Raw genomic sequence first — 20,982 nt, forward strand, 5'->3', positions numbered from 1 at the left:
GGTGAATCCTGATCCAATCCAGGGAATCCGGGCCAGGTTTTGGGGGTGAATCCTGATCCAATCCAGGGAATCCGGGCCAGGTTTTGGGGGTCAATCCTGATCCAATCCAGGGAATCCGGGCCAGGTTTTGGGGGTCAATCCTGATCCAATCCAGGGAATCCAGGCCGGGATTTTGGGGGTGAATCCTGATCCAATCCAGGGAATCCGGGCCAGGTTTTGGGGGTCAATCCTGATCCAATCCAGGAAATCCGGGCCGGGATTTTGGAGTCGATCCTGATCTAATCCAGGGAATCCAGGCCGGGATTTTGGGGGTGAACCCTGATCAAATCGATGGAATCCAGGCCAGGTTTTGGAGGTGAATCCTGATCTAATCCAGGGAATCCAGGCCGGGATTTTGGGGTCAATCCTGATCCGATCCAGGCCGGGTTTTGGGGGCTGATTCCAGCTCCGATCCAGGGAATCCAGGCCGGGATTTGCGGGATCCCGGCCGGTTCCGGGGGTCGATCCGGCCCCGGTCCAGAGGATCCGGGCCGGGTTTTGGGGGTCCCGGTCCCGGTTCGGCCCGGCCATGGCGGCCGAAAAACCCGGTACGGAGCGGGGGGGGGATCGGGGGGTCCCCAAAATTTGGGGGGGGGGGGGTGAGGGGGAGGGTCAGGTGTGGGGGGGGGCGTGGGCGTGACCCCTCCCCCCGCGATGCTAAAAATAACCCCGGGGGGGGGAGGGGCGGGGCGACCCAAAAACGTGGATGGGGGAGGTGGGGGAGGGGAGAAAATTGGGATGGGGAGGGGGGGGATGGGCGATGGAATTTGGGGGGGGGTTATTTTGGGGGGGTGGGGGACAGGAATTTTGGGGTGGGAATGGGAATTGGGGGGGGGTTGGGATTTCGGGGGAATCGGATTCCTTGCGGGTGGGATGGGATTTTTTGGGGGGGGGGATGGGATTGATTTGGGGTGAGGAACGAGCTTTTTTTGGGGTGGGGGTGGGAATTTTGGGATGGACGATGGAATTTTTGGGGAGGGGGGATGGAATTTTTGGGGGGATGGATGAAATTTTTGGGGTGGACAATGGAATTTTTGGGGTGGGGGATGGAATTTTTGGGGTGGGGGATGGAATTTTTGGGGCATGGATGGGATTTTTGGGGTGGGGGATGGAATTTTTGGGGCATGGATGGGATTTTTGGGGTGGGGGATGGAATTTTTGGGGTGGGGGATGGAATTTTTGGGGTGGGGGATGGAATTTTTGGGGAGGGGGGACGCGAATTTCGGGGCGGGGGTCGCGCGGCTGACCCCGCCCCCCCCAATTTTTATTTTTTTTCTCTCTCCCCTCCCCCTTCCCCCCCAGGAGGGCCGGACGGGGCTCCCCACTCCTCCCCTCCCCCCTACGGGCCCCCGGCCCCTCCCCCCGGCCCCATGTTGGGGGGGGGAGGGGGCGCCTCCACCCTGCCCCGGGGTTTCCCGGGGGCGGCCACGCTGCCCCGGGGCTGGGGGGGTGGGGGAGGGGCGGCGGGGGCGGCCACGCTGCCGCGGGGGCTGGCGGGGGGAGGGGCGGGGGGCGGCGGTGGGGGAGGGGCCGGCGGTGGGGGAGGGGCGTTCCACGCGGCCACGCTGCCCCGGCCCCCCCCCCACCGCCACCAGCACGCCCCTCCCCCCGGCCAGCCCTACGGGGGAGGGGGGCCCGGCCCCTCCCCCACCCCCCCGGCCTTCGGCGCCCCTCCCCCCCCGCCCCCCTTCGCGCTGCAGCTGCCGCCGCCGGGGGGCGCTGCCGGCGCCTTCCTGCCGCTCTACCCGGGCGGGCAGGTGAGGGGGCGGGGCTGGGGGCGGGGCTTAACGGGGTGGGGCTGGGGAGGGGATGGGGGCGGGGCTGGGGAGGGGCTGGGGGCGGGGCTTAACGGAGTGGGGCTGGGGGCGGGGCTGGGGAGGGGCTGGGGAAGGGCTGGGGGAGGGCCTTAACGGGGTGGGGATGGGGGAGGGGCAAGGAGGGATGGTGGGGGAGGGGTTTGTGGGGAGGGGCTGGGGCGGGGCTTGAGGGGGCGTGGCTGGTGTGGGCGGGGATTGAGAGGCGGAGGGGGAGGGGCTTTGAGGGGGTGTGGTCTGAGGGGGCGGGGCTGAACCGGGTGGGGGTGGGGATTGAGGGGGAGGGGCTGGAGGAGGGGAGGGCTGGGGGAGGGGTGAATCGCGGGGGGTGGGGCTTGAGGGAGTGGCCAAAGGGGCGTGGTCAAAGGGCGTGGTTATGTGGGTGTGTCTAAGGGGGGAATAAATGGGCGTGGCTAAATGGGGGCGTGGTTAAATCGGGTGTGGTCAGGTGGGTGTGGTTAAATGGGGGCGTGGCTAAATGGGGGCGTGGCTAAATCGGGTGTGGTCAGGTGGGTGTGTTTAAATGGGGGCGTGGCTAAATGGGGGCGTGGCTAAATTGGGTGTGGTCAGATGGGTGTGTTTAAATGGGGGCGTGGCTTCAAAGTGGGCGTGGCTAAACATGGGGGCGTGGCAAAAAGGGGCGTGGTCAAACCAGGGTGTGGCCGAATGGGGGCGTGGCAAAATCTGATTGGTTAAGGGGCGTGGCTTAGGAGGGCGGCACCTGATTGGGTGCGGTTCCACGAGGTGGGCGTGGCCTTTAAGCATAAATCGGGCGCGGTTTAATGTGGGCGTGTCCTCCAAAAGGGGGCGTGGCTTAACCTCCACCCGAATTTTGGGGGGAGGGGGTGAAGTTTTTGGGCACGGGATGAATTTTTGGGGAAAGGTGTGAATTTTGGGGGTGGGAGGTGAATTTTTTGGGCAGGTGATGAATTTTAGGGGGAGGAGAGTGAACTTCGGCGGTGAGGCTGAATTTTTTTGGGCAGGGGCTGAGTTTTGGGTGGAGAGGGTGGATTTTGGGGTGCAGGGGCCGAATTCTTTGGGCAGGGGGATAAATTTGGGGGACGGGGCTGAATTTTGGGGTGTTGTGCGAATTTTGGGGCGTGCGGTGGGCGTGTCCTTCACTAACCCCTCCCCCTCTCCCCTCCCCCTCCCCAGACCTTTGGCCCCGCCCCCCCCGGGCCTCTGCCCGGCTCGGTGGGCGGGGCCGGGGGGGCTCCTCTGGGACCCCCCCTGGGTTTGGGGGGCCCCGAGGGGTCCCGGGGGTCCCCCCCCCACGATTACCTGCCCATCGCCGTGCTCACCACGCTCTGCTGCTTCTGGCCCACCGGCGTGGTGGCCATCGTCAAGGCCGTGCAGGTCAGGGGGGATTTGGGGGGGATTTGGGGGGATTTTGGGAAATCTGGGGGATTTGGGAGGGAATTGGGGCAGGTGTGGGAGGATTTGGGGAGATTTTGGGGGATTTGGGGCATTTGAGAGGGAATTGGAGCAGGTGTGGGAGGATTTGGGGGGGTTTAGGGGGATTTTGGGGGGAATTTTGGGGATTTGGGGCTGATTTGGAACATTTGAGAGGGAATTGGGGCAGGTTTGGGAGGATTTGGGGAGAATTTGGTGGGATTTTGGGTGGGTTTGGGGGTCTTTAGGAGAGATTTTGTGGATTTTGGGTTGGATTTCAGGGTTTTGGGGAGTATTTTCAGTGAGATTTCGGGGATTTTTTGGGGGGATTTTTGGGTGGGGTTTCAAGGGTATTTGGGGGAATTTTTGGGAGAGATTCTGGAGTTTTTGGGGGGTTTTTTGTGTGGGACTTCAGGGTTTTTTTCGGGGGTAAATTTGGGTGGGATTTCAGGGGTTTTTTTGGGGGGTATTTTTGGGTGGGCTTTTGGGAGTATTTTTGGGTGAGATTTTATGTTTTTTGGGAGCATTTTGGGTGCGATTTTGGCTTTTTACGGGGGATTTTTGAGTGGGATTTCAAGGCTTTTTTGGGGGATTTTTAGGTGAGATTTTGTGGGTTTTGGGAGTATTTTCGGTGAGATTTTTGGGGTTTTTTGGGTGGGATTTTCACCTGGGATTTTTTTTTTGCCGCGGCGCGCGCTAATTAACGTTGTTAATTGATGAACGGGCAGGTGCGCACGGCCGTGGCCCGCGGGGACATCGTGTCGGCCGAGATCGCCTCGAGGGAGGCGCGGAATTTCTCCTTCATCAGCCTGGCCGTGGGCATCGCCGCCACCGTGCTCTGCACCATCCTCACCGTGGTCATCATCATCGCCGCGCAGCACCAGGACAACGACTGGGACCCCTGACAGCCCTCCCCCCAAAAAAAACCAGCAAAAAAACTCCAAAAACCCCTCTGGAAAATCTCAAAAAAAAAAAAAAACCCAAAAAAACCCCCCAGGAAAAGCCGGCAAAATATCTCAAAAAAAAACTCTCAAAAAACTCCCAGAAAATCTCAAAAAAAAAAAAAAACCAAACCAAACCCAAAAAAAACCCAGGAAAACCCGGCAAAATATCTCAAAAAAAAAAAAAAAAAAAAAAAAACACCAGAAAAACCCCCAGAAAATCTTAAAAAAGAAAACCACACCCCAGAAAAAAAAAAAAAACAGAAAAATCCCCAGAAAATTCTCAAAAGAAAAAAAAAAAATCCCAACCCAAAAAAACATCTCAAAAAAAAGCCACCAAAAATCCCCCAAAAATTCTCCAAAAAAAACCCCAAAAAAACCAAAACCCCCAAAAACCCCCCAAAAAACCCACCCGGGAGGGGCTTTGGTGGGGAGGGGGGCTCCGCCATCCCATAATAAGCCCCGGGGACGCTGTGATGGTTCCGGGGGGGGACCGGAGGAGCGTCGCCGTTGCCATGGCAACGAGGGGCTGGGGGATGGCGCAGCCCCCCCCCCAAAAGCGGCGTTGCCATGGGAACCCATCCCATAATAAGGGGGGATGACGTCACCGCGGCATCCCATAATAAGGGAGGGGGGAGGGATTGCCGCCATGGCGACGGGGGCGCCTCCATCCCATAATAACCCCCCGCGGGGTCGCCATGGCAACGGCGGCCGCGCTTCCTCCCCCCCCCACCCCCTCCCAGGATGCTTTGCGGCCGCGCCTCATTTGCATGCCGAGCCCCGCCCCCTGCCTGTGCCCCGCCCCCTTTGGCGGTCAATAAAGCTCTGTGTTGGTATGGGCGGGGTTATGCTAATGAGGGGGCGGGGCTGGATGGAGGGGGAGGGGTTCATGGTGTTCCATGGTGATGCCCTTTGTGCCCGCCCCTCATTAATAATTCATCGTTAATTATGGGGGTTATTAATGGCCGGGTGCGGCTTCATCTCTTCATTAAACGTGTCCCGATGTTAATTAGCATAAGTTAACATTGAAAATGCATGCTAATTATAACTAATAAATAGCTAAATTAATTCATTAGCACAAAATAGCTGCAAGCGCTAAAATTATAATAATTAACATAATTTGATTAGCATTCATGCTCCTACACTGATAATTAACACTAAGAAAATTATTGTAATTAACATAACCACAATAACTAATTTTAGCATAATTTTACTAATTAATACAGTCCTAATAATGAACGTAATCACGCTAATTAATAATTAACAACCTCCACAAACGGATCTGCCCCCACCCTCATTAACGACTTCCCCTTAACACCTGGGCACACCTGGGGCACCCCCAATTACCCCCTCATTAACCCTAATTATCCCCAAAACAACACTAATTACTGCAAATTAACGCTAATTACGGATAATTACCGCTAATTAAGCGAACATTTTCCCCAGCCTTGCTCCGAGCTGTGCTGCTCCTCAGACCCTAATTACTCCCATAATTAACCACATTTCCCCCAAAAATCACACAAATTAACACCAATTCCAGCTATTTAACACCATTTAATGCTAATTGCCGCTAATTAAGCGAACATTTTCCCCAGCCAGGACCCAGCTGCGAGTCCCTCTCCCTGGCTGTGCCCTGGACCCTAATTACCCCCATAATTAAGCCTATTTCCCCCCAAAATCACACAAATTAACACCAAATCCTGCTATTTATCACTAATTATCACTAATTAAGCAAACATCTTGCCCAGCCGGGCCCCCAGCTGCGCGTCCCTCTCCCTGCCTGTGTCCTGGACCCTAATTACACCCATAATTAACCATATTTCCCCCAAAAATAGCACCAATTAACAGCAATTCCCGCTACTTAACACCATTTATCGCTAATTAGCGCTCATTAAGCAAACATTTTCCCCAGCCGTGCCCCCAGCTGCGCGTCCCGCTCCCTGGCCGCTCCTCAGACCCCAATTACCCCCATAATTAACCCTATTTCCCCCAAATATCACACAAATTAACACCAATTCCTGCTATTTAACACCATTTATGGCTAATTATCGCTAATTAAGTGAACATCTTGCCCAGCCGTGCCCCCAGCTGCGTGTCCCGCTCCCTGGCCACTCCTCAGACCCCAATTACCCCCATAATTAACCCTATTTCCCCCAAAAATAGCACCAATTAACACCAATTCCCTCTATTTAACACCATTTATCGCTAATTAGCACTCATTAAGCGAACATTTTCCCCAGCCTGGCTCCCAGCTGCGCGTCCCGCTCGCAGACGGCCCCTCAGACCCCAATTACCCCCATAATTAACCCTATTTCCCCCCAAAATCACACCAATTCCCTCTATTTAACACCATTTATCGCTAATTATCGCTAATTAAGCGAACATTTTCCCCAGCCGGGCCCCCAGCTGCGCGTCCCGCTCGCGGGCGGCCCCGCGCACCCGGCCCAGCTCCCTGCGGGCGCCGCCGTGGCCGGGCCGGGCGCGCAGCACGGCCAGCAGCTCCAGGCGCGCGGCCTCCAGGTCTCCGAGGGCGGCCAGCGCCACGCCGCGCGCGTACCGCGCCTCCAGCAGCGCCGGCCGCAGCGCCAGCGCCCGCCCCGCGTTGGGCGCCGCCGCCGCCGGCCGGCCCAGCCGCAGCTGCGCCGCCGCCAGCCCGGCGTGCAGTTCGGCCTTCAGCGCCGCCGCCGGTTCGGGCAGCGGCGCCGGGCCGGCGGCCGCCACGGCGCGACGCAGCGCCCGGGAGTAGGCCCGGCCGGCGGCCTCGAATTGCCCGGCCGCCAGCAGCGCGGCGGCGCGGGCCCGCCCGGCCTCGGCCGCGTGCCGGCGGGCGTCCGGCGGCGCGGCCCAGAACGGCGGCGCCGGCGCGAAGCGGCCCAGCCGCACGAGGATGGCGGCGTCGGCGTCGGCGTCGCGCGGCCGCAGCCAGGCCAGCTCGCCGGGCGCCATGGTCTCCAGCGCCGCGTCCAGCAGCGCGGCCCAGCGGCCCTCGGCCTCGCCCAGCCGCACGCTCAGCCAGCGGCCGCACGGCACGGCCGGGGCGGCCCGGGACGGGCGGACGGACGCCGGCGCCGACAGGCGGACGCGGCACAGCGAGCCGGGCCCCGGCCGCGCCAGCCCGCGCCCGCGCCGCGCCGGCAGCTTCCACCAGGCGCCGTCTGGGCTCGGCTGCCAGGACCCGGGAACGGGGTCGGGAGGGGCTGGCCCCACCCCCTGGGCGTCAAACCCCGCCCCCTGTGCTTCAAACCCCGCCCCCTGGGCTTTAAGCCCCGCCCCCAAGTCATTTGGATTGACAGCACAGGGTTCAAGCCCTGCCCCCTGAGATTTAAGCTCCGCCCCCACGTCCTTTTGATTGACAGTACAGGGTTCAAGCTCCGCCCCCTGGGCTTTAAGCCCCGCCCCCATGTCACTTTGATTGACAGCACTGAGCTCAGGCTCCGCCCCTGGGTTCTTTTGATTGACAGTACAGGGCTCAAGCCCCGCCCCCTGAGATTTAAGCTCCGCCCCCAGGTCCTTTTGATTGACAGCACGGGGCTCAAGCCCCGCCCCTTCTGCTTTTAGCTCCACCTCCTGTGCTTTAAGCTCCTCCCCCTGCCCTCCAAGCCCCGCCCCCTGTCCCCCAGGCCCCCGGCGCACAAGCTCCGCCTCCAACGCGTCGAGCTCCGCCTCCTCCTCGTCAGGCTCCGCCTCGAAGGCCTCAAGCTCCACCCCCCAGGTCTCCAGCCCCTCCCCCTCGGGCGTCCTAAGCCACGCCTCCTCCAGCGACCAATCCCAGGGCTCTCGCGCCTGATTGGCTGCAGCCGCCACGGGCGTGAGGTCATCGGGGAGGTGTTGGGGGGGTGGGGCTTGCTGCTGATTGGCTGTGGGGCTGGGCGCAGGGTTCTGATTGGCTGGGGATTTGTGTCCTGTGTCCTCATTGGCCGCCTGTGGGTCCTCACTGCCATTGGTCGCCTCTCGTGTCTCTGCGTCCTGATTGGCTGAGCCGCACATCCTCGTCCTCTCATTGGCCGAGTCCTTCAGCAGCGTGTCCCCATTGGCTGCTGCCGATCCCGCATCTCGCTGCTGATTGGCCGCCGCTTCCTCTGCCTCTTTGTCCTCATTTGCTCCCCCGCGAGGCGCTGCTCCCTCATTGGCCGGTGCTCCTCCCTCCATCTCCCCCTCAGCCAATCGCGAAATGCCTGGGGGGAAAGGGCGTGGCCTCAGGAAAGGGGCGTGGCTAACCAATTAGGAGGCGTGTCCACCCTCAGTGGGCGTGTCCATCATTAGGGGGCGCGGCCTCGCCGCGCTCCCCCATTCCCGTGACGTCACTTCCGCTCCCTCCCGCGCCGTTCCCATGGCGGCGCCGCCGCTCGCTCCGTTCCTCCCCCGGGGCCCCGGGGCTGTCCCGTACCGGCTCCGGGGCCGCTCCCGCTTCCCCTTCCGCCCTCCCGGCGGCCTCCCGGGCCCGGCAGCGCCGCGGGGGCCGCTTCCGCCGCTTCCGCCGCTTCTTCCCCGCTCGAACCCTCCGGGAGCCCCGAGCGGCCCCGGCGCGGCCGCACCGCGCATGCGCCAACTCCGCGCGCCGCCATTGGCCGAGGGAGCGGGCGCGCTGATTGGCTGCGGAGCAGCGGGGGCGTGGCCGAGCGGCGGGCAGCAGGAGGGACGCCCCTTTCAAGGCCACGCCCCCTTTAGAATATGGCCACGCCTCCTCTTTTAAAACATGCAAATTTGAGGCCGCGCTGCCTAAATTATGCGGATTGAGGCCGCGCCCACCCCAAGCCCTGTGCTTCAAGCCACGCCCCTCCTTAAACACCAATTAGAGGCCACACCCTTTTGCTTATTTGCATATTTAAGCCACACCTCCATTGGAATGGTTTTGGCCAATTTTTAAAGAGCTTTTCGGGAATTTTGGGAGGGATTTTTGGGGTATTCTTGAGAATTTTTTCCTGAGTTTTTGGGGAAATTTTAGGGAATATTTGGCTCTTTTTTGGGGGGAAGTTTTGGGCTTTTCCTAGCTAAAACCACACTCACCTTGGGGTGGGAGTGTAGCAGCAGCTTCAATTCAATTTTTGGGGGAACCCAACGTTTTTTGGGTTAAATTTTGAGGTTTTGGGTGGAATTTTGGGGTTTTTTGGGGGGATTTTTTTTGGTTTATTTGCGATGGGGGCTCTCAGCTGGTGGATGAGAGACCCCAAAATCCTCCCTGGGGGTCCCATTCCCCAAAAACCTCCCAGATTTCCTCCGCGTGGGTCCCAAACCCCATTAAATCTCAATTTTTGGGCATTTTAAATCCCCTTACAGACCCTCAGCAACGCTCCTGGCCGCCGCCGTCTTCCCCTTCCCCTCCCGCACCCTCCCCATCCTCATTGGCCGCCGCGCCCGCCAATCAAAATCCCCGCGCTGCTATTGGCGGACCCCCGCGAGGCTCCGCCCTTCATGGAGCCCTCGGTACTGGTGTCAGCCACGCCGCGCTCCGATTGGCCAGCCCGTTTGACAAGCACCCGCCTGGCCCAATCAGCGCTCAGCCCCGCCGTGGCCGCGGCGACGCCGCCATTTCCCGCCCGCGCGTTGCCGCGGCAACCCCGCCGAGCGAGGAGGGCGGGGCTAGGCGCCGCGCTCCGCGCGCTGATTGGCGGAGCGCGCTGTCAATCACGGCCGCGGCTTCCGGCGGCGGGACGGGCCCGCGCCGCGGCCGCTCCGGTACCGGCGGGGCCCGGCGGGTCCTGAGGGGGTTCTGGGGCTCCCGAGGGCTCCCCGCGGCTCCCCGCGCCTGCCGCGGGCCCCGGGCCGCCATCGCCGCGCGGCCCCGGCCGGGGATGCCCCGCCCGGCCCCGCCCGGCCCGGCCCGGCCGAGCCCTGAGGGGAGGGCGGGGCCGGGGTGGGGCCGGCAGCGGATCTGGGGCGCCTGAGGGGGAGTTGGGGTGAAACTGGGGGGTTTGGGGGGAAAATGGGGGATTTGGGGTGTCTGAGGGGGAGTTTGGGGCGCCTGAGGGGGAGTTGGGGTGAAAATGGGGGATTTGGGGGGAAAATGGGGGATTTGGGGTGTCTGAGGGGGAGTTTGGGGTGTCTGAGGGGGATTTGGGGGGAAACTGGAAGGTTTGGGGGGAAAATGGGGAGTTTGGGGTGTCTGAGGGGAATTTGGGGTGAAAATGGGGGATTTGGGGTTTCTGAGGGGGTTTGGGGTGGAAAAGGGGAATTTCGGGAGCCTGAGGGGGTTTTAGATGGAAAATTGGAAATTTTGGGGTTTCTGAGGGGATTTTGGGGATCCTGACAGGGTTTTGGGGTGAAAATGGTATATTTTAGGGTTTCTGTGGTGAATTTGGGTCTTCTGAGGGGATTTTGGACAGCCTGAGGGGGATTTAGGGATCCTGAGGGGAATTTGGGGTGAAGATTGGAGATTTTGGGCTTTCTGAGGGGATTTTGGGGGTTCTGAGGGGAATTTGGGGTGAAAATGGGGGATTTTTGGAGGTTCTGAGGGGGTTTTGAGGGTTTTGAGGAGTATTTGGGGTTTCTGAGGGGGATTTGGGAGTTCTGAGGGGAATTTGGAGGTTCTGAGGGGATTTTGGGATGAAAATGAAGATTTGGGGGAATTTGGGGGGGAAATTAGAGATTTGGGGATTCTGAGGGGAATTTGGGGGATTTTGGGGAAATTTTTGGGTGTTCTGATGGGATTTTGGGGTGAAAATGGGGGGTTTGGGCTAATTGAGGGGATTTGGGGTCCCAGGTGAGGATCCTGGGGGATAACTTCGGCTCCCCAAGTGCAATTTTGGGGTGAATTTGGGGTTTTTGAGAGTTTCTCCTGGGATTTATGACCCAAATTCCCACAGAGGGAACAATTTAGGGATCCCTCAAATGTAATTTTAGGGTGAATTTTGGGATTTTTCACGGGGGTTTTTGCCATTTCTCACCCCAAATCCCCGGCATTTTTAGGGTGCATGACCCACCCTCCCAGAAACCAGACACATTGGGGTTCCCCTAAACTAATTTGGGGTAAATTTGGAATTTTTTGGTGCCCCAGGCAGGATGGAGCTGACACTGGGGGGTCAGATTTGGGATTTTTTAGGGCGATTTTGCCATTTTTGCCCCCAGATCCCAGGGACTGAGGGGAAGCCTGACCCCATCTCCCACTGAGCAGACAAATTAGGGTTCCCCTAAATAAATTTAGGATAAATTTGGGGTTTTTTGGTGGCAGGCAGGATGGAGTCGATGGTGGGGGATCAGATGTGGGGATTTCTGTGAGCTTTTTGCCACTTCTGATCCCAAATCCTGGGGATTTTCAGGATGCCTGACCCCACCTCCTAAAAAAAAGACAAATTAAGTTTCACCCAAATTAATTTGGGATAAATGTGTTGTTCTTTGGAGTCCCAGGCAGGATGGAGGTGACGCTGAGGGGGTCAGATTTGGGTTTTTTTGGGGCGATTTTGCCGTTTTTGCCCCCGAATCTCGGGGATTTTTACCTCCCTGACCCCAAACCCCGGGGATTTTCGGGGTGCCCGACCCCGGCTCCCCGCGAGGGAACATTTTGGGGTGAATTTGTTGTTTTTTGGCGTCCCAGGCAGGATGGAGGTGACGCTGGGCACGGCGGCGCTGGCGCTGGCGCTGCTGCTGCTGCCGCTGCTGTACGAGCGCTGCGGCTCCTTCCGCTTCTTCTGCAAGATGGGCTTCTACAACGGCTGGATCCTGCTGCTGGCCCTGCTGGCCATCCCCCTGTGCGCCCTGCGGGGCAGGGACGTGGAGAACATGAAGTGAGGAGGGGATTTGGGCTGAATTCCGGGGATTTTGGGTCATTTCTGGGTGGTTCTGGGGGGATTTGGGTCGGTTCTGGGGGGATTTTGGCTTCTACAACGGCTGGATCCTGCTGCTGGCCCTGCTGGCCATCCCCCTGTGCGCCCTGCGGGGCAGGGACGTGGAGAACATGAAGTGAGGAGGGGATTTGGGCTGAATTCCGGGCATTTTGGGTCATTTCTGGGTGGTTCTGGGGGGATTTGGGTCGGTTCTGGGGGGATTTTGGCTTCTACAACGGCTGGATCCTGCTGCTGGCCCTGCTGGCCATCCCCCTGTGCGCCCTGCGGGGCAGGGACGTGGAGAACATGAAGTGAGGAGGGGATTTGGGCTGAATTCCGGGCGTTTTGGGTCATTTCTGGGTGGTTGTTGGGGGATTTGGGGTGGTTCTGGGGGGATTCTGGGGTGGTTATGGGGCAGTAACAGCCCCATAGGTTGGCTGTGGGGTGGTTTGAGGTGATTTTGGGTGATTCTGGGGGATTTGGGGTGGCTGTGGGGCAGTAACAGATCTATGGGGTGGCTGTGGGGATTTAGGGTGTCTATGGGGTGGCTGTGGGCTGGCTGTGGGGTGGCTGTGGGGTGGATTTGGGGTGGATTTGGGGTGCTATGGGGTGGTTATGGGGCAGTAACAGATCTATGGGGTGGCTGTGGGGGATTTGGGGTGTATCTATGGGGCAGCCGTGGGGTGTCTATGGGGTGTCTATGGGGCAGCCGTGGGGTTTCTGTGGGGCAGCCATGGGGCTGACCCGCCGTGCCCCACAGGATCATCCGGGGGCTGATGCAGCACGTGAAGCGCCTGTACGGGATCCGCATGGAGGTGCGGGGGGCGCAGCACTTCCCCCCACGGCAGCCCTACGTGGTGGTCAGCAACCACCAGAGCTCGCTGGACCTGATGGGTATGGGGCTGCCCCACGGATCCTGCCCCATAGATCCTGCCCCACACATCCCTGCCCCATAGAAACCCATAGAAACCCATAGAAACCCATAGAAACCCATAGAAACCCAAAAATCCCCATAGAAACCCCAAAATCCCCATAGATCCCCACAGAGGTGGTCAGCAACCACCAGAGCTCGCTGGACCTGATGGGTATGGGGCTGCCCCACACATCCCTGCCCCATAGATCCTGCCCCACACATCCCTGCCCCATAAATCCCTGCCCCATAGATCCTGCCCCATAGAGCCCTGCCCCATAGATCCTGCCCCATAGACCCCTGATCAATGGCTGCCCTATAGAACCCCAAACTCCCCCGAGCCCCACACACCCCATAACTCCATAACCCCACACGCCCCATAACCCCACATGTGCCCCATAACCCCACATGCCCCACGCGTGCCCCACGCGTGCCCCACACCCGCAGGGATGATGGAGGTGCTGCCCGACCGCTGCGTGCCCATCGCCAAGCGCGAGCTGCTCTACATGGGCGCCGTGGGCGTCGTCTGCTGGCTCGGCGGCATCATCTTCATCGACCGCAAGCGCACGCACGACGCCATCAGCGTCATGGCCGAGGCCGCGCACACCATGCTCAGCCAGGACGTCAGTGGGGCGCCGTGGGGTGCTATGGGGCGGTTATGGGGGGATATGGGGCGGTTTTGGGGGGCTATGGGGCGGTTGTGCGGGGATATGGGGTGGTTATGGGGGGATATGGGGCGGTTTTGGGGGGATATGGGGCGGTTGTGGGGGGATATGGGGCGGTTATGGGGGGCTATGGGGCGGTTATGGGAGGATATGGGGCGGTTTTGGGGGGATATGGGGCGGTTTTGGGGGGATATGGGGCGGTTTTGGGGGGATATGGGGAGGTTATGGGGGGCTATGGGGCGGTTTTGGGGGGCTATGGGGCGGTTATGGGTGCTATAGGGTGGTTATGGGGTGGTTATGGGGTGATTATGGGGTGATATGGGGCAGTTATGGGTGGCTATGGAGCAGTTATGGGTGGCTATGGGGCAGTTATGGGCTGGCTATGGGGCAGTTCGGGGTCGCTATGGGGCAGCTGTGGGGCAGTTCAGGGTGGCTATGGGGCAGATCGGGGTCGCTATGGGGCAGATCGGGGTTGCTATGGGGCAGCTGTGGGGCAGATCGGGGTCGCTATGGGGCAGCCCCACGGCCGCTCTGCCCCCCAGGTGCGCGTGTGGGTGTTCCCCGAGTGGTTATGGGGCAGTTATGGGCTGGCTATGGGGCAGTTCAGGGTGGCTATGGGGCAGATCGGGGTCGCTATGGGGCAGCCCCACGGCCGCTCTGCCCCCCAGGTGCGCGTGTGGGTGTTCCCCGAGGGGACGCGCAACCACAGCGGCTCCATGCTGCCCTTCAAGCGCGGCGCCTTCCACCTGGCCGTGCAGGCCCAGGTACGTGGGGGGCTGTGGGGCAGTTATGGGGTGCTATGGGGCGGTTATGGGGTGATATGGGGCGGTTATGGGGTGATATGGGGCAGTTATGGGGTGGTTATGGGGCGCTATGGGGTGATATGGGGTGGTTATGGGGTGCTATGGGGCAGTTTTGGGGTGCTGTGGGTCAGTTATGGCTGGTTATGGGGCGCTGTGGGTGTTATGGGGCGCTGTGGAGTGCTGTGGGTCAGTTATGGATCAGTTGTGGGTCAGTTATGGGTCAGTTGTGGGTCAGTTACGGGTCAGTTGTGGGGCGCTGTGGGTCAGTTGTGGGTCAGTTGTGGGTCAGTTGTGGGTCAGTTATGGGTCAGTTATGGGTCAGTTGTGGGTCAGTTACGGGTCAGTTGTGGGGCGCTGTGGGTCAGTTGTGGGTCAGTTGTGGGTCAGTTGTGGGTCAGTTGTGGGTCAGTTATGGGTCAGTTGTGGGTCAGTTGTGGGTCAGTTGTGGGTCAGTTATGGGTCAGTTGTGGGTCAGTTGTGGGTCAGTTGTGGGTCAGTTATGGGTCAGTTGTGGGGCGCTGTGGGTCAGTTATGGATCAGTTGTGGGGCAGTTGTGGGTCAGTTGTGGGGCAGTTATGGGTCAGTTATGGGTCAGTTATGGGGTGCTGTGGGTCAGTTGTGGGTCAGTTATGGGTCAGCTATGGGTCAGTTGTGGGTCAGTTATGGGTCAGCTATGGGTCAGTTGTGGGTCAGTTATGGGTCAGTTATGGGGCAGTTGTGGGTCAGTTGTGGGGCGCTGTGGGGCAGCCCCCCAGCGCTCGGTGCCCCCCAGGTGCCCGTGGTGCCCATCGTGATCTCGTCCTACCAACACTTCTACAGCAAACGGGAGCGGCGCTTCACCCCCGGTGCGCTGGGGGGGACTTGGGGGGCAGCTGTGGGGCTGGGGGGCACTTGGGGGGCGGCTGTGGGGCTGGGGGGGACTTGGGGGCGGCTGTGGGGCTGGGGTCTCCATGCGGGTCTGGGGTCTGGCCATGGGGCCGGGGTCCTGCCGTGGGGCAGCCCCACATCTCCCCCCAGGGCACTGCGTGATCCCGGTGCTGCCCACGCAGGGCCTGGGCCTGGCTGTGGGTCCCGCTGTGGGTCTGGGGTCTTTCTGTGGGTCAGGGATCTCTCTGTGGGTCTGGGGTCTTTCTGTGGGTCAGGGATCTCTCTGTGGGTCTGGGGTCTCTCTGTGGGTCTGGGATCTCTCTGTGGGTCTGGGGTCCGTGGGTCAGCCCCACGTCTCCCCCCAGGGCACTGCATGATCCCGGTGCTGCCCACGCAGGGCCTGGGCCTGGCTGTGGGTCTCTGTGGGTCTGGGGTCTTTCTGTGGGTCAGGGATCTCTCTGTGGGTCTGGGGTCTCTCTGTGGGTCTGGGGTCCGTGGGTCAGCCCCACGTCTCCCCCCAGGGCACTGTGTGATCCAGGTGCTGCCCCCGCAGGGGCTGGGCCTGGCTGTGGGTCTGGGGTCTCTCTGTGGGTCTGGGGTCCCTCTGTGAGTCCCGCTGTGGGTCAGGGGTCTCTCTGTGGGTCTCTGTGGGTCGCTGTGGGTCAGGGATCTGTGGGTCAGCCCCACGTCTCCCCCCAGGGCACTGCGTGATCCAGGTGCTGCCCCCGCTGCCCACGCGGGGCCTGGGCCTGGCTCTGGGTCTGGGGTCTCTCTGTGGGTCTCTGTGGGTCTGGGGTCTCTCTGTGGGTCTGGGGTCCCTCTGTGGGTCCCGCTGTGGGTCTGGGGTCTCTCTGTGGGTCTGGGGTCCCGCTGTGGGTCTGGGGTCTGTGGGTCAGCCCCACATCTCCCCCCAGAGCACTGCGTGATCCAGGTGCTGTCCCCACGGGGCCTGGGCCTGGCTGTGGGTCCCGCTATGGGTCAGGGGTCTCTCTGTGGGTCAGGGGTCTCTCTGTGGGTCCCGCTGTGGGTCTGGGGTCTCTCTGTGGGTCTGGGGTCTCTCTGTGGGTCTCTCTGTGGGTCAGGGATCCGTGGGTCAGCCCCACATCTCTGCCCCCCAGGGCACTGCGTGATCCAGGTGCTGCCCCCGCTGCCCACGCGGGGCCTGGGCGCGGCCGAGGTGCCGGCGCTGACCGAGCGCGTCCGCGCCGCCATGCTGGCCGCCTTCGAGCGGCTGTCGGCCGAGCTGCGGCCGGAGAGTGACCGCGGGAGTGACCACCCCAGTGACCACCCCAGTGACCACAGGAGTGACCACCCCAGTGACCACCAGAGTGACCACCTGAGTGACCACCTGAGTGACCACCCCAGTGACCACCCCAGTGACCACCACAGTGACCACCCCAGTGACCACCTGAGTGACCGCAGGAGTGACCGCAGGAGTGACCACCCCAGTGACCACCTGAGTGACCGCGGGAGTGACCACCTGAGTGACCACCCCAGTGACCACCTGAGTGACCACCTGAGTGACCACCTGAGTGACCACCCGAGTGACCACCTGAGTGACCACCCCAGTGACCACCAGAGTGACCACCTGAGTGACCACCAGAGTGACCACCAGAGTGACCACCCCAGTGACCACCTGAGTGACCGCGGGAGTGACCACCTGAGTGACCACCACAGTGACCACCAGAATGACCACCAGAGTGACCCATGGAGTGATTCTACAGCCATGAGTGACCACTGGAGTGACAAGCAGAGTGACCACTGGAGTGACCCCACGGCCACCAGTGACCGCCAGAGTGACCCCCAGAGTGACCCCACGGCCATGAGTGACCAGAGGAGTAACCACTGGAATGACCCCCAGAGTGACCCCCAGAGTGACCACCGGAATGACCCCACAGCTACGAGTGACCACCAGAGTGACCCCTGGAGTGACCCACACAGCCCCACGGCCGCCCAGAGTGACCCCCAGGCCTGAGGCCCCACGGGGACCCGGCAGTGGGGCAGGACTGACCCCAAGTGGGGACAAAGTGACCCCCAAGTGACCCCCAAGTGGGGACAAACTGACCCACAAGTGGGGCAGGGACTGACCCCAAGTGGGGACAAAGTGACCCACAAATGGGGACAAACTGACCCACAAGTGGGGACAAGCTGACCCACAAGTGACCCCCAAGTGGGGACAAACTGAGCCACGAGTGGGGCAGGGACTGACCCCCAAGTGGGGACAAAAGTGACCCATGGTGGGATGTGGGGCTGACCCCCAAGTGTGGCCTGGACTGACCCCCAAGTGGGGCTGGACTGACCCCCAAGTGGGGCCCGGAGTGACCCCCAAGTGCAGCCACAAGTGACCACCAAGTGGGGCCCGGAGTGACCCCCAAGTGCAGCCACAAGTGACCCACAAGTGGGCCTGGAGTGACCCCCAAGTGTGGCCTGGACTGACCCCCAAGTGTGGCCCAGAGTGACCCCCAAGTGTGGCCACAACTGACCCCCAAGTGTGGCCTGGACTGACCCCCAAGTGGGGCTGGACTGACCCCCAAGTGTGGCCTGGACTGACGCCCAAGTGTGGCTCGAAGTGACCCCCAAGTGTGGCCTGGAGTGACCCCCAAGTGGCGCTGGACTGACCCCCAAGTGTGGCCACAACTGACCCCCAAGTGGTCCCGGCCTGACCCCCAAGTGGTCCCGGCCTGACCCCACAGTGACCCCCTGTGCCCCATAGCGGGACCGGGCCGTGACCCCCGCCCGGGCGTGGCCGGAGCTGATTGGCTGCCGCAGCCAAGCCCCGCCCCCGGATGCCGTGTATTTATTTTGGGGAGGGGGCGCGGATTTTGCCAAATTTCCCCCCCCAGCTTTTAATAAACCCCCCCAAACCCGCGGGGCGTTGTGACATCACTGTGACGTCATCGCGTGGGGTGATGTCATCAAAGGGGGCGGGGCTTTGGGAATTGGGGTGGGGGTCCAGGGGGTTTGGGGTGGGACTGGGATCAAAACTGGGATCGGGATTTGGACTGGGATCAAAACTGGGATTGGGATTTGGACCGGGATCAAAACTGGGATCGGGATTTGGACTGGGATCGGGATCTGGACTGGGATTGGGATTTGGACTGGGATTGGGATTTGGACTGGGATCCGGATTTGGACTGGGATCGGGATAAAACTGGTATCGGGATTTGGACTGGGACTGGGATTTGGACTGGGATCCGGATTTGGACTGGGATCAAAACTGGGATCCGGATTTGGACTGGGATCAGGATTTGGACTGGGATCGGGATTTGGACTGGGATTTGGACTGGGACCGGGATTTGGACTGGGATTGGGATTTGGACTCGGACTGGGATTTGAACCGGGCCCAAAACGCTCCAACCACAACCAGGATTCAATTAAAACCCGAACCGGGAAAAAACCCCAAAAACCACCAAAAAAAAATTCCAAATCTTTTTTTTTTTTTTTTTTCCCCCTCAGCAAGCCTGGCTGGGGTAGGCCCAGATGGGCGGCAGCACCGCGGCCACACCAGTAACGGCACCAGTAACACCAGTAACGGCACCAGTAACACCAGTAACAGCACCAGTAACACCAGTAACGGCACCGGTAACACCAGTAACGGCACCGGTAACACCAGTAACGGCACCAGTAACGGCACCTGTAATAGGACCAGTAACTCCAGTAACACCACTGGTAACACCAATAACAGCACCAGTAACACCAGTAACAGCACTGGTAACACCGGTAACACCAGTAACACCACCAGTGACACCGGTAACAGCACCAGTAACACCAGTAACGCCGGTAATGGCACCGGTAGCACCACCACCAACACCGGCAACACCGCTAATGGTACCAGTACCACCGCCACCAGTAATCCCAGTAATCCCAGTGATCCCCGCGATCCCCGCGAGCCCCCCGGCCGCGCCCGCCGGCAGCCCGGCGTGGGTGCGCTGGTGCCGCTTGTGGTGCGAGCTGCGGCTGAAGCTCTTGCCGCAGTGGCCGCAGGCGTACGGCTTCTCGCCGGTGTGGATGCGCCGGTGCTGTGTCAGCGTGGACTTGTCGGTGAAGCGCTTGCCGCAGTCGCCGCAGCCGTAGGGCCGCTCGCCGGTGTGGATGCGCCGGTGCCGGATCAGGTTGGAGGAGACGTTGAAGCGCTTGCCGCAGTGGCCGCAGGCGTACGGCTTCTCGCCGGTGTGGATGCGCAGGTGCTTCACCAGGTCCGAGCTCTGCCCGAAGCTCTGCCAGCACTCGCCGCACGTGTTGGCCACGCCGCTCTTGGTGCTGGGTTTGGCGGTTTTGGCGCGGCGCGGTTTGCCCGCCGCCGGCTCCAGGCGCTTGCCGCAGTCGGCGCACTCGTGGGGCCGGGCGCGGCGCTGCCGGCGTGGGCCGGCGCTTCGGCCGCGCTCCGGGCGCGACAGTGGACGCTGGGCGTGGGGCCGGCGGTCAGCCTTGAGCCGCTGGGCGGGGCTGGGGTGGTCATCGCCGGTGTGGTCCGGCTGTCCTGAGCCACACTGACCATTGCCGTGGTCTGGCTGTCCTGAGCCGCGCTGACCATTGCCGTGGTCCGGCTGTCCTGAGCCCCGCTGACCGCTGCCGTGGTCACTGCTCTGTCTGGAGCAGCCCCGCTGACCGCTGCCATGGTCTGGCTGTGCGGAGCCGCGCTGACCGCTGCCATGGTCCAGCTGTCCTGAGCCCCGCTGACCGCTGCCGTGGTCACTGCTCTGTCCGGAGCAGCCCCGCTGACCGCTGCCATGGTCTGGCTGTGCGGAGCCACCCCGCTGACCACTGCTGACCCTTTGTCCATCTCCACGCACGTCCAACTGTCTGGATCTGCCCCGCTGACCGTTGCTGTGGTCACTCTGTCCAGAAGCTCCCCACTGGCCACTGCCACGATCCTGCTGACCACTGCTGTGGTCAGTGCCATGTCCAGAGTCTCGCCACTGACCACTGCCATGGTCTGACTGTCCAGATCCACTGTGCTGACCGCTGCCGCAGTCAGTGCCGTGGCCGGAGCCCCTTTGCTGACCGCTGCTGTGGTCAGTGCTCTGTCCGGAGCCCCGCTGACCGCTGCTGTGGTCAGTGCTCTGTCCGGAGCCCCGCTGACCGCTGCTGCAGTCAGTGCCGTGGCCGGAGCCCCTTTGCTGACCGCTGCTGTGGTCAGTGCCGTGTCCGGAGCCCCGCTGACCGCTGCTGCAGTCAGTGCCGTGGCCGGAGCCCCTTTGCTGACCGCTGCTGTGGTCACTGCTCTGTCCGGAGCCCCGCTGACCGCTGCTGTGGTCAGTGCCGTGTCCGGAGCCCCTTTGCTGACCGCTGCCGTGGTCACTGCTCTGTCCGGAGCCCCGCTGACCGCTGCTGTGGTCAGTGCGGTGCTCGGCCAGCGCGGCGCTGCGGGCGAAGCTCTGCCCGCACTCCACGCAGATGTTGGGGTGCTCCGCGCCCCCCGCCCCCCTCCTCACCGCCACCGTCTCCTTCCTCTTCCTCCCGCCCCTCCCCCCCTCGGGTGCTCCCCCACCCCGCCCCTCCCCCTGCGGGGTCCCCGCGCCCCCCGCCCCTCCCCCACCCCGCCAGCGCTTCGGCGACATCGCCCCCCCCCAAAAAAAACCCCAACCAACCCCGAACCGCCCCCAAAAATCCCCGAACCGCCCCCAAAAAACCCCGAACCGCCCCCAAAATGCCCCGAGGAGCCGGGCGGGGGTCCCGCGACCCCCGGGGCCGCCGCCGCCGCCGCGGCCGCCCGGACAATGGAGGAGGCGGCGGCGCTGACCCAGGAAGTTCAACCCCCGGGGGGGGGGGAGGGCCGGGGGAAATTGGG

General features: G+C 61.6%; 3 protein-coding genes and 1 long non-coding RNA gene across 4 annotated transcripts; 3 read left to right on the forward strand and 1 right to left on the reverse strand.

Annotated features, from left to right (window-relative positions):
* The first annotated feature begins 449 nt into the window (after window positions 1-449).
* Window positions 450-1,379, forward strand: LOC144247649 (uncharacterized). Its single transcript, XR_013341243.1, has 2 exons — window positions 450-587; window positions 1,342-1,379. It is a non-coding gene; the product is annotated as an uncharacterized LOC144247649 (long non-coding RNA).
* Window positions 1,380-1,409: 30 nt separating this feature from the next.
* PRRT1 (proline rich transmembrane protein 1) lies at window positions 1,410-5,269 on the forward strand. Its single transcript, XM_077788909.1, has 3 exons — window positions 1,410-1,796; window positions 3,009-3,209; window positions 3,974-5,269. Exons 1-3 carry the CDS (start codon window positions 1,410-1,412, stop codon window positions 4,148-4,150), a joined length of 765 nt encoding a protein of 254 aa, XP_077645035.1. The 3' UTR covers window positions 4,151-5,269.
* A 1,290-nt stretch (window positions 5,270-6,559) lies between these two features.
* FKBPL (FKBP prolyl isomerase like) lies at window positions 6,560-8,751 on the reverse strand. Its single transcript, XM_077788910.1, has 2 exons — window positions 8,574-8,751; window positions 6,560-8,361 (listed from the first exon to the last, which is right to left on the reverse strand). The coding sequence occupies exons 1-2, from the start codon at window positions 8,749-8,751 to the stop codon at window positions 6,560-6,562; spliced, it is 1,980 nt and encodes a 659-aa protein (XP_077645036.1).
* Window positions 8,752-9,821: 1,070 nt separating this feature from the next.
* LOC110474989 (1-acyl-sn-glycerol-3-phosphate acyltransferase alpha) lies at window positions 9,822-18,060 on the forward strand. The gene is made up of 7 exons (XM_077788941.1): window positions 9,822-9,862; window positions 11,718-11,907; window positions 12,707-12,840; window positions 13,304-13,479; window positions 14,190-14,285; window positions 15,097-15,169; window positions 16,310-18,060. The coding sequence occupies exons 2-7, from the start codon at window positions 11,723-11,725 to the stop codon at window positions 17,164-17,166; spliced, it is 1,521 nt and encodes a 506-aa protein (XP_077645067.1). The 5' UTR covers window positions 9,822-9,862; window positions 11,718-11,722; the 3' UTR covers window positions 17,167-18,060.
* The last annotated feature ends 2,922 nt before the right edge of the window (window positions 18,061-20,982 follow it).

Source organism: Lonchura striata, chromosome 29 (assembly GCF_046129695.1).
Source record: "Lonchura striata isolate bLonStr1 chromosome 29, bLonStr1.mat, whole genome shotgun sequence".
In the NCBI taxonomy this organism is placed as follows: Eukaryota; Metazoa; Chordata; class Aves; order Passeriformes; family Estrildidae; genus Lonchura; species Lonchura striata.

What these genes read in the sequence shown, in the direction of transcription:
- PRRT1 (XM_077788909.1), top strand. Translation starts at nt 1,410, where the DNA reads ATGTTGGGGGGGGGAGGGGGCGCCTCCACCCTGCCCCGGGGTTTCCCG. An exon ending in CGCTCTACCCGGGCGGGCAG is followed by an intron (nt 1,797 to 3,008) that starts GTGAGGGGGCGG and finishes CCCCCTCCCCAG; the next exon opens with ACCTTTGGCCCCGCCCCCCC. An exon ending in CCATCGTCAAGGCCGTGCAG is followed by an intron (nt 3,210 to 3,973) that starts GTCAGGGGGGAT and finishes ATGAACGGGCAG; the next exon opens with GTGCGCACGGCCGTGGCCCG.
- FKBPL (XM_077788910.1), bottom strand. Translation starts at nt 8,751, where the DNA reads ATGGCGGCGCGCGGAGTTGGCGCATGCGCGGTGCGGCCGCGCCGGGGC. An exon ending in CGGGAGCGGCCCCGGAGCCG is followed by an intron (nt 8,362 to 8,573) that starts GTACGGGACAGC and finishes CTTTCCCCCCAG; the next exon opens with GCATTTCGCGATTGGCTGAG.
- LOC110474989 (XM_077788941.1), top strand. Translation starts at nt 11,723, where the DNA reads ATGGAGGTGACGCTGGGCACGGCGGCGCTGGCGCTGGCGCTGCTGCTG. An exon ending in ACACCATGCTCAGCCAGGAC is followed by an intron (nt 13,480 to 14,189) that starts GTCAGTGGGGCG and finishes TCTGCCCCCCAG; the next exon opens with GTGCGCGTGTGGGTGTTCCC. An exon ending in ACCTGGCCGTGCAGGCCCAG is followed by an intron (nt 14,286 to 15,096) that starts GTACGTGGGGGG and finishes GGTGCCCCCCAG; the next exon opens with GTGCCCGTGGTGCCCATCGT.